The sequence below is a fragment of the Melanerpes formicivorus genome, unplaced genomic scaffold (genome assembly GCF_026170545.1).
Source record: "Melanerpes formicivorus ecotype bairdi unplaced genomic scaffold, bMelFor1.0.p_v2 SCAF_7, whole genome shotgun sequence".
Lineage (NCBI taxonomy): Eukaryota > Metazoa > Chordata > Aves > Piciformes > Picidae > Melanerpes > Melanerpes formicivorus.
Window position 1 is genome coordinate 4,469,782 of NW_027142359.1, and position 11,409 is coordinate 4,481,190.

General features: G+C 44.9%; 1 protein-coding gene across 10 annotated transcripts in view; it reads left to right on the top strand.

Annotated features, from left to right (window-relative positions):
• FGGY (FGGY carbohydrate kinase domain containing) overlaps positions 1-11,346 on the top strand; it is a 356,970-nt gene extending 345,624 nt beyond the window's left edge. For 8 of the 10 annotated variants that reach the window (XM_068140711.1, XM_068140716.1, XM_068140715.1 and 5 more), the window contains 2 exons: positions 9,695-9,756; positions 11,108-11,346. In XM_068140711.1, coding sequence (XP_067996812.1) covers positions 9,695-9,756; positions 11,108-11,189 — 144 coding nt within the window. In that variant the 3' untranslated portion in view covers positions 11,190-11,346. Of the gene's footprint in view, positions 1-9,694; positions 9,757-11,107 lie in introns of those variants that run through there. The other 2 variants (XM_068140717.1, XM_068140722.1) reach the window with 2 other exon arrangements.
• The last annotated feature ends 63 nt before the right edge of the window (positions 11,347-11,409 follow it).

The window sequence follows — 11,409 nt, forward strand, 5'->3', positions numbered from 1 at the left end:
TAAAGGGTGGGTTTAATGGAGGAAGAGCAAGAGAGCAGCAGCTTCTAGTGGCAGAAGATCAAGATGCCACTGATTTTCAGACCTAGAGAAGAGAAGGTGCCCCATTTTTAACAAAACAGGACAATATCATCGGCTCATCAGTGTGCCTTGCTTCAGCTCTCACTCAGTTTAGTCACTTCTAGCCTCTAATTGGGGAAAGAAGAATATTTTCTGGAACAGTAAGCTAGAAAAGTTTACTAACTCCTTGTCTGTAGCAGTCATGGCAAGGAAACCAACTGCCTTCTGCCATAGACAAATGTCCTCTCTGTGCTGTGCTTCACAAGGAGAAAGGGCCTACAGTCCCATCCTAAATTCAACAGGTTTTTCATTTCTTCTAGGTTCTACTCTTTGCCAACCACACACTGGATAGCTATAAAATTACTGTTTTCAGTGATAGTTAATTTTTTTGTTGGAGATGAGATGTCTGTAAGGTCACTGGAAAGGCTTTCTTCATATTTTAATGCAATTTTACTCTCCCTTTTAACATCTCAACCTTCTGCTGGTTTACAGTAGTGTAAGACTGGGGTTTTTTTTTAAAGATCTCTTGGTTGTTTGTTTTTTTATGAGCCCCTGTCCAGGGTAATTTCCCAAATGCAGTCCAGATTGGGTAAAATGTAAGCATATTTCTGAGGTATAGAATTATTATTTGTTTTTAAATAAACCACACATCAGATTAGCCAGATAAAAAATAATCCCAAATCAAAACTCACAGCAGGGATTTCCCTCATTAACCTCAGGTAGACACTAGAGCATTGCAAAAACTGTATTTGAAAGATGAGGGGGAAAGGAGAATCTTCTCAGTCAGTGTTGGAAATGGGGAAAGAATAATTAGATGGAGAAGAGTGAAATGTTGCTAATAGTTTAGATATCTTGATGGAGTAACCTTAAAGCATAGTGTGGGCAGAAGGTGGTTTTATGACTAAATCCCAGCTAGATCCCCCCCAAAATGCTAAGACCCTCTGAGTGGGGAAATGAAGGGAGAGACCTGTGCAGATTAATTAGATTGGAAAAATGTTTTGACAGCATGAGTGAACATATGGAAAGAATTGAGAGAACCTGATCCAGTTCCCCATGTGTAAATGATGCCTTAGCCATAGCTCATAAAGCAAATACAGATGAAAAAAAAAAAAAAGGAAAAAAAACCTCTTTTCCTCTTTTTCTGTCCCCTCCCCCCAGTAAACCCCAGTCCAATGCCAGATGGCAAATAAAAGTTTGAACTTGGTGACTAAATGTGAGCAGGGCCAAATGTTCAGTGCAAATATGAAAAGAGATCAGCTGAATAAATGTGAGTTTTGCACCTTGGAGGAAGTGGTGCAGTTCAACAAAATATTGTGTCAAGTCCACAGCCCAGCATCAGGATATCCTGTGCAGATGCTTGCTCTTCAGCTTTTCTGCTTTACCCTCCCCTGGCCAAGTGGCTCCTTCTGCTTTCTGCCCAGCTCGTTTCTTTTGTTGTGCAAGTTAGTGTGGGAGTGTGCACCTGCCCTGCCTGCCCCAAAGGTTTTACCACTAAAACTGAGAGTAAAAGCATTAGCACAGATGCTGCGAGCCAAGGGTGAGAAGGAAGCTGGAGAAGCCAAAGAACTTGTTCCAGGTTATGCAGGGGAGCAGAGCTCCCAGGCTTAGTTTACTCTAACACCAGCAACAATGAGCTGTAGTGCAGTGCCTGTGTTGGGATCTAAAGTAGGACTCTGCTCTCGTGACTCCCAGGTGAGCTTGCTTTCTGTTAACAGCTGCCTGCAGGACATTTCCAAGCCTTAGAAGTGGCTTAAATGGATATATTTTCATGTGGTTTTATATGAACAAATTTTGGAGCCTATTGTGACAGTGATGCTGTATGTCAACAAATTTATTCCACCTCAGGAGAGGGATATGTGCCTGGTACAGTCAAGGAGACTTCTCTTTGGCATTGCCATGGCATTGCCATCCATGATATGGGACCAGTAAGGAGGCAGAGTGGGCTGCAGGCTGTGGTGGGCAGGCTGGGCAGAGGTCTCTGCTGCTGTGGTTGCATCTTTGCAGTGTCTGTATTGCAGCTATCTTGGATCTGCGTACACAGACGTGGTGAAGGGGCACATGCTTCATGGGTAAGTCATGGCAGCTCATGTCATGGTAAGCATGGCCAAGGGTAAGCATGGTTAAACCAGGCCCCAGCTCTGGTGCCCACTGCTTAGATGTTGCCCACAGACTGTTGATTCATGGCACCCAGTGCCAGCAATCTGTGAAACTGAAACAGGAGATAAACACTTGGGCACTTTCCATTGCCTGGGTAAGCTGAAACCCCTGCTAAGCTGTCAAGTTTGCATCCAAGCAGCTTTGGGTGCTAAGAGCTGCCAGCAGCGGAGCCCTTACAAAGCAAACTGCTTAATTATTTGATGGTCAAAGGCAACTCGAGGGAGCGCAGAGTCAAATCAACAACAAACCAACCTATATTTAGTAGCAGTGTGGCTGGAGCTTAGACCCAAACATAGTTTCCAGCTGATAGATGATGTGGCAATCATAGCTGACCCTCATCCCATTCTAAATTTGGTTTGTGGAATAAGTAATTAATATCATCACTAGCACAACGAGCCACTCTTCACAGCAGCTGCATTGCCACTGCTGCTCCTCTTATGGCTTTGTCTGTCGGCTGGCCATCCTGGCTGAAGCACAAGTGCTGTGTGGCACTGAGCTACAGTGGCCACAGCCTGTCTGCCACTCAGGCAGAGTAAAAGTAGGTGCTCTGGAGGCAGAAGTGGTGTCATGCCCTTATCTGCCCTTGTCTCCACTGTTATGAGATTTTCTTCCCATTTTTTGCAGTCTCTGATGCTAAGGAGTGAAAACCACATGGTAGAGGACAGGTTGAGTGATCTGTACTTCAGTGAGTTGTCAAGGGCTCTGGGGACAACCTGACAGTTTACAAACTGCCTACAAGCCAAACCAAACCTGGGAGACAACAATGGGTGCAGCCTATTTCAAAGGGAGGTAACAGAATGTTAAAAGAGCAAATTGCATGTCCCAAGTAATTTGGGGAGTATGTTGCGAACTTTATAGATCCTAATTTAGCACATGAACCAGACAACTACTTTGTCTCAGTACTGGGGATCCATCCAGTTGACCTCTGTTAACTGAAGTTGAGTGTTTTAAGGTAGAATAATGATTGGCTTCTTCTAAGCTACCTGCATGATTTCTTCCACAACTGGAATAGTCTTCCACAAACAATTACATGAAATATTGCTGTGAGATGGGCTGGTGCTCTTATTGAGTGTAGGGATAGTGAGACTCAAAAGGCCAGTGGCTGCTTCTGGAAGACAGACCTGAGTGCAAGGCCTGAGCTGGTGTTCTGCTGGCTAGGCCCCCCATCCTTCCATCCTGTTCTCCCTCTGTCTATGTAGTCTCACAGACACAGACAGACAGAAACACTCCTTCTGTCTCTCTGAGGTTTGATACGAGCACAGAAGTATAGGTTGGAACAGAGCAAAAGAAAAATACAAGCTTGTGTGAATTTTTCCACCTTTTCACTAAATGAATGAAAGCCAAATTTTCACACTTTGGTCGTAGGTGTGAAATTTTTGCTCAGCTCTAATATTTATCCATAATGTGTTTTAAAAACTTGGCTCATTCAATTCAGAATACCACAGAGAATTGAGTTACAGAATCTGGGCTTTGTGCATGCTGCCAAGATCTGCCCCTATAACTCAAACAAATTTAAAGGGGGGAAAAAAAACCACTAGAAAAATATTGTATATGGTCCATCACATGCTTTCTTCATGCAGTCATATACCACTAAAAGGTAATGTTCTGCTAGGGCTGCGTTACACAAATACATTCATGGAACTCCCTTAAGCATAGATAAGATGAATTTTGCATCTCCAGGCTCTTGAGTAAGCAGGCTCTAAATAAAGGCCTGTAAGGGAATGGCAGCCTTGCTTACAGTCCTTAGAAAAGTTTACAAGTGTTTCTTAAACATCAGCATTTCAAGAAATCTATTTATTCCCCTCAAATCCAAATATAGCTCTGCCCAGACTTCTTAAAATGATGCTGGTTATCATCTGTTAGTCTCAGCTGTCGTGTGTGGAATAGAGATGAGAGAAAAGCTCTGCACTCTTGAGAAGGGTAAAACTTACTATGTATGACATTATTTACTGTAGCTGTTACGAGGACATTGAAGTGTGAGGTCAGTCCCTTTGAAGGTACTTAAACACCTGCTGAGTTCTGCAGATCAGAACAGTTCTGGTGGGGAAAAGTGTTCTCACATTTCTGCTCCTACATTTCTGTCTACTGTGAATGGGGCAACTTTTCAGTTATTTTTCTTTGGTGCTAGATCTGTGAGACCAGCACTGTACAAAACCTCCAGAGCTGAGACTGGCCTGAGTGGGAGTCTAAGTAATGAGTTGAGGGTAATAAAGGTGAAATTCTGTTTGGAGCTCTTTGTGGTTCAGAAATTGAGACTGACCTTGATAGAGGCACTCATGTCACTCTTAGGAACGTGTGAAGCATGCTTGCTGGTACAGGTTGGTCACTATGCTTGGCTGTAAAAATGGTGACCTTTGATCACTTGGCTTGTACTGGCACAATAAAAATGAATGTAATTTTCTCCCTTTGCCCAACTACTAATATGAGGTGAATTTGGGAAGAGGAAGAGTAAGCCATGCATCTTATTCCAGCTTGTTCTAAGATTCCTGAATTAGTTACAAGTTATGATCCAAAACTGGTTTGCAGAAAAGTTATTTTTCACCCTTCCTATTTCATTCTTGGTGTAACAGAATCACAGCTGTCAAGGGCAAGCCATAAACCAGCAGCATTCCCAAGCAAAACTTGCTTCGTTTGCATTTGGGTAGCCCTTTAGTTTTCATGCTGTCCAAGGATCCTTCCTCCAGCAGCTGGTGCGCTGTTACTAGAGCAAGGAACATGGCCCAGTTTGGTGAGCTTTGCTGTGTGCTTTTGTATGTGCAGGCCAAACGGGTTCAGCCACTGAAATAGCACAGCAGAGCTTCAGATGATGTGGGATGGTTTTTACTGTTAGTAAGTACAGTAGGTAAAAGTCTGAACTTTTCTTGGGTTGTCAAAATGAGTAAGTGGGGAGAACACAGATGAGAAACTGCATTTGTGCTCAGAAGCCTCATCCATTTAACTTCAGAAACAGTTTCTAAAGCATCTAAATAAAGCAAAAGCCCAAATTCTAAGGTGACTGAAGTTGCCAGCTCATTAATTTAAATGGGATCATGTTACTTGATATCTTTTCTTAAGGCTGATGTCCCTAAACCTGAGTTCTCATTTCACATGCTATTAAGGGTCTACATCCTAGTGATGTTTAGTAAAACTCAACCATGTCCTTTGGTCCCTACTGAACCACAGAGCTGGGGACTATTCACAAGTGGACTCATCTTCCTTGGCTCCCTCTGTAGGTCCAAGGAGGATGGGCTGCTCCTGTGAGATGTGCAGGCACATGGTGGATGCTTTGAGGCAGCTCTTGCAGGAGCCCACTGGGTAGGGAATTGGAGGAGCCTGGTCTCTCAATCTAAAGCTAGCCTCTGTAAGCACCTCTGGTGGATTCTTGATGCCAGGTCTACATGATTTTCCTGGTGCCTCCTGGCATGACAGAGTAGCTTTTCCTTTCCATTACTGAAGGACCAACAATTGAAATGTCCAGCTTTTATATGCAGTGTCAAACTAGGCTTTCTCTAGGAGATAAGAGTTTCCCTGGGTTCCAAAAAGAGCTCCTCTGGGAGATTTACTGCCTGTTAAGAATACCCTGGTGTGGCACTTGAAACCCAACACCCTGGTGTCTTCAACTTAGCCCCTGACCCAGATCACACTGAAGAATAGGTTTCAGCCACCAGTACCAAATGAATCTGAATGACTACTGACCGTCCAGCAGCAAAGTGGCACCTTGCCCTAAAGTCTTGGTGGGTCTTGAAGAACTTAATTCCCTGGGCCTGCGTTCCTTCTGTCCCAGGCAGGGTAACTCTGTCTGTGGTAAGCAGAGTGTTTACTGGCTTGTATCTGTCTCAGCTTTGACACTCTAACAAAAGGTTAGGAATCATGAATGCATCCCTTTATTTCTGCTCCACAGTGCCTCTCTTTTTTTCTGTGTAAACCCTTCACTTGCCTCTTGCCCAGCCTTCAGAAATAATGATCAAATGCGAACTTTCAGGGTTTATTTATAGCATAGCCTTTATGGAAAGAGAGAAAAGAAATGATTAAAAAGCAATTTTACAAAATATTTTGTTTTAAGAGAGAATTCATTGTGTTTAACTCACTGTATTCATTGTGCTGTCTAGACTGGCAAACAGAGAAGAGAAAGCATCATTCAAATTAAGATTGTGAAATTCTTGGTGACTGGAATTATGGATTTGGATGTCAACCCTCAAACTATTTCTGAACAGCAGTATTATCACTTTGCTATATTTAAGGCTTTGTTGGAGACAGAGCAGTGCACAAGGTTGATCTGATTCAGTAAGGCCAGTCTAATGTTCCTTTGTTTCCCATTTCATTATAAATTCATATTTTCAATGTTCTGTTCCTCTTTGTCCCCAGAAAATTGTTGAAAAGACTCTCCTCTGGGAGTGAAGTTTTTGTTCAAACTAACAATGACCAAACTGACTTTTAAAAAAATGGGGGGGAAAAAAACACAACCCAACCAGAAAACAACCCTGCTCAACCGAAATGCAAATGGAGAGGGAACTCATGTAGGATATTTTTGAGCACTGTAGAATGAGCTGGTAAAAATTGCTGGTTGTGTATTTTTTGTAGCATGTTATTCCACATTGCTGTGGTAGTTGCTGAGAGACTGTAGTGCTGTGGATTCTCCAAAACCTGTGTATTTTCAGCAGATTTAAAAATACAAAGGTATTTCAGTTGATAAGCCAGAAAAACTGCTTTGGCATCTTCCTCCTTACCTAAAAGTGGAGAGATGAGTGAACCAGCAGAATAATCACAGAATGGTAGGGGCTGGAAGGTATCTCTGTAGTTCAGCTAGTCCAACCCCAAGAAGATAAGCAAGGCTTTTTCCCCAGATTAGATGAAGCCTTGAGGGACGTGTTTTCCTATGGGGACCCTTTTAGCCTGTCCTGCTCCCAGCCCCAGGGGTACAATTTCACCTTCTCCAGCTAAACAACAGAGGATGGGGGCCTCTGTGCCAGGGATTTCAGGTTCAGAGAGATCTCACAGGGAGGGTATGAGCCTTTCACCAGCCTTATGCAGACTTGGTTTCACTCTTTGAAGACCACGGTTTGTTCTGTCTTGAGCCAGCCTGGGGAGACCTGGAGTTAGATGAGTAACAGCATGAAAATAAAACCTGTCTGGAGATATGTTTATCTCAAAAGCCTGGCTTATTTCCCAAAGAAGCAGGAATGCATTTTTCAGCCCTGGAAGTTGTAAGTGGCCCCAGAGTAAAGCAGAACATGAGCATGTGGATTACTTACAGCAGAGCAGAACATGTGCTGGGAGCAGCACTGTTTGTGTCCTGTTCTCCTCACGCTGCCCAGGATAGGGCAGCAGCAGCAGGCGGCAGGGCCTCTTATGTGCGCAGAGGGTGAACAGCAAAGTTTGGCCTTGCTTTTATTTTGGTTTTTTTTATGTACCTGTAAAAAAAAAAAGGTTTAATTTTCTAGGATGTTCTGACCCTTTGGATATCTTGGGTTTATTTTTGTGCAGTATCTCCAGGGCAGGTGAAAAGGAGGTGTAAAGCAGGGAGCAGAAAGCAAGGTGACTCTTTCCATTAGTGAGTGCTTCAAGGAGCTGTGCCTTTGCCATAAAGACACAACACTGTCTGGGGAAGCAGACTTGGTTGTAACAGAGGGAACTCTTTTTTTCCCTCAGGGTTACTTTTATCTGTGTTCTTTCAGGGTTTTTTTGGGTAGCTTCTAAATCCATCTGTCTGTGTAAATGGCTATAAAAGACTATTGTAAACAGGAACAATACTTGAGCTGGTGTCACCTGTGAAGGAACAGGGAATAAAATGCCAGTTTCTCTTATGGGGAAAGAGACCAACCTTTCTGTGCCACTGTTTTAATCTCTCTGGTGTGTGGAGGGTCTGTGCCAGCAGGCTCACATGTCCCAAGGATAAGAACACACTATCTCACTGGAAGTGTTATTTCAAGGGTGTTTCTTGGGGAATCAAAGTACAATCAACTTCTGCACACATGAAAGAGTATGGGCAGAAGCATGCACAGAAATGCTCCCTGCTCCTTTTATCAGAAGCATCACTGGCAGTGCTTGTCACTTTGGTGGAGCCACAATTTCAGCCAGTAATAACCCCCTGAAGCTGACAAAAGTAGAAACTACATGTGCCACGCTCCAGTAGCACAGTTGGCTTGTCAGTATACAAGGACATGTTGATGTTGAAGGATGAAGTAGACAGGCACAGAACATGCCAGGTAATAGTGCAGGTTCAGCCAAGAGGCAGAGCTGGGGCTACCTGCTGCTCTGGCACATGGGTGGCATGGGAGCTGGCTGCATTTAGGCCATGATCATATTTCTTTAACATGGGGGAAATGGGAAACCAGAAAATGCTGTTCATCTGGCTGATCCTCAGGCTCCCTGCCTCCTCTGGGTGGCTGAAACTCTGCTTTCATTGCTCACTGAGTTCTAGGAGATCCTCAGCTGTGAAATGCTGGATTAGTGGAAAGCAAAGACTTTCCTACAGCAGATATTGCAACCCATAAAATCATCCAGCCCTTTAAAGTATCTAGCCATGGTGGTTCACCAGATGCTTTCGGGCAGCAGCACAGGCTGACTGTTCTCCAGGGGTCATGCTGATACTCTCCCAGCGCTGTGCTTTAGGCAGTAACATTAGAACAGATTTAGGGTCCTATTTAGGAACTATGAACACTGATACTGATTTAGTCAGACACCACTTCTTCAGTCCTGATCTTTGATGTTTAGCATTGTTCCATCTGAAAGCTATTGCTTTAATGCTCCTGGAGAAACAACTTCCACTGAAAACAGCCTGTGCCTGCTGCCTCCACTCTTGCCAGAGACACTAATCATTTCTGTTAACATCAGTGATTAGTGTCTCATTCCAGTGGGATTGCTCAGGAGAATCCACAAAAAAATCAGAATCTCACAGAGTTCAGGGAAGGAACCAAATTGTTTGGTCCTCTCCTTTCCATATGTGGCTGTCTCCCAGAGACAACCTCTGCAGGGGCTTATGTGAGATCCTTTCATTTGTTTTGTTTTGGCTGAAAGCAGAGTGGAATCAAAAGTCTGTCTCTTACACCTTGATACTGGAGTTGGAGGGCAGCTGTGGGCTCCATAACAGAACTTTAGCTTCTGGAGCACACTTGAGTCCTCCCTTGATGAAGGGAATTGATACTTGAAGAATATGATTAAGAGATCTGCTGTGCAGTGTCATTTTCTTTGCAAAATCTCCCCTCTGGGGATGCAGTGTTTAACATTTCCTTTGCTCAGTGTAAATAACAAAAGATAAGTCTGTTCTGCATCGGACTCCCAGTAAGAAAGAGGAACAGATTTTGGTTTACTGAGGGGTCTGCAGGACTTTGTTCTCATGACTACTTTATAATGGGATTGAACGTATTTTATGCCATCTGGCCCGTTCAGCCGAAACAAAATACATCAGTAATGTTCCGATTGGTTTTGAAACATCTTGTTCTTGTCAAAAAGTATTTTAAACTGAAACAGGCTTTCCCAGTTTGTGTTTGTCTTTTCCTAGGAGGCCATGGCAAAAATGGGGAAAATCGGGAGAGTTGTGCAGCCTACCCAGGAGCATAAAAGGTAATCCTGACTTTGGTGTGTTTCTCCAACAGTTTACTCACAATGAAGCTGAGGTCTGCCTCTACAGCCCTGGATTCAAGCCCTGCTCGAATGCAGCGGTATTTCTCACCCAGATTTTTTTAAGGATTATGTGGGCCTCCAGCTCTGTAACCTGGCTGGAGGTTGTCATTTCCCCTCTACTCAGCATTGCTGAAGCTGCACCTCAGTTTTGGGCCCCAAGAACGACATTGAGGTGCTGGAGGGCTCCAGAGAAGGGCAGCAAAGCTGGTGAAGGGTCTAGAGCACAAGTCTGGTGAGGAGCAGCTGAGGGACCTAGGGCTGTTTAGTCTGGAGAAGAGGAGGCTGAGGAGTGATTTCATTGCCCTCTACAAGTACCTGAAAGGAGGTTAGAGCCAGGTAGAGGTCAGGCTCTTCTCCCAAGTAGCAAGTGACAGGACAAAAGGAAATGCCTTCAAGTTGCACTAGGGGAAGTTTAGGTTGCATATTAAGAAATATTTCTTCCCTGGAAGACTTGTTGTGCCCTGGAGGGGTTTGAAAGCTGTGCAGTTGTGGTGCTGAGGGATACGGTGTAGTGGTGACCTGGAAGTGCTGCGTTAGAAGTGGGACTTGATGACCTTAGAGGTCTCTTCCAACCAAAAGGATTCGGTGACTGTATTTGCTGTCGGCGGGATGTCAGCCGTAGCCGTGGGCAGAGACGTGAGGGATGCGCCGAACGGGCCAGAAACTGCCATAGAGCCCTCGACTCCTGGAATGTTTCGGGCAGGAGGGGACCTGTAGCAGTCAGGCAACCTCCGCTGCATTTCCGGATCCCCCCTAAACGCCTCGGTGCGGGGGGAAGCCGAGGCGATGCCCGGGGAAGCCGAGGCGATGCCCGGGGCTGAGGCTGAAGCCCCCGGACGGCTCCAGCCCTGCTCTCGGCGGGGCGCGCGCGCCCCCTGGCGGCGCCTGGGCGCGGGGTTCGCTGTCGCGCGGCGCTTCCGGAGCCGGGTGGGATGAGGGGAATAGGAATGCCGGAGGGAATGGGAATGCCGGGGGGAATGGGAATGCCGGGGAGCCGGGTGCTCTCCTGTACCGAGACCGCGGGTAGAGGCGCAGCGAAGCCCCGGTACCTGCCCGCTGCCGCGGTCTGAAAATGCAGGATAAATGAAAGGTATCTTTATAACTTGAAGTCACTTGTTTGGGTGGAAACTGTGCTCCAGCAGCAGACAGTGCTCTGAGCATGGTGACAGTTGTGATTAGGAAAGAGTCAAAGCTTCTTTGATGCTAAAAGTGAAGGAGGTAAATGTATGTATTACAGGGGGGTTAAATCTCAGTATCCTAGGCTTTGCTCAAATTAGCTTTTCTTACACAGATTTTATGACAAGAAATACGAAGTGTTTCTGAAACTCGTGGAACACCAGAGAGAGTATCGTGCCATCATGAACGGCTTCTAACCCAGACTCACGCCACCTGGGAACAACAGGGATAATGAATTTACAGATACTTGTGATCAGGGTATTTTCTTCTTGCTGTACTGTCCATGTTAAGAACATGCTTTTATCAGTCAAAGTGTACATGTTAATTTTTAATGATAAATAAAATGCACTCATTTCACTGTGAAGCACTCGGTATTTTCTCTCAGTAACCCCTGCAGCCCAGGGACAAGGAATAACC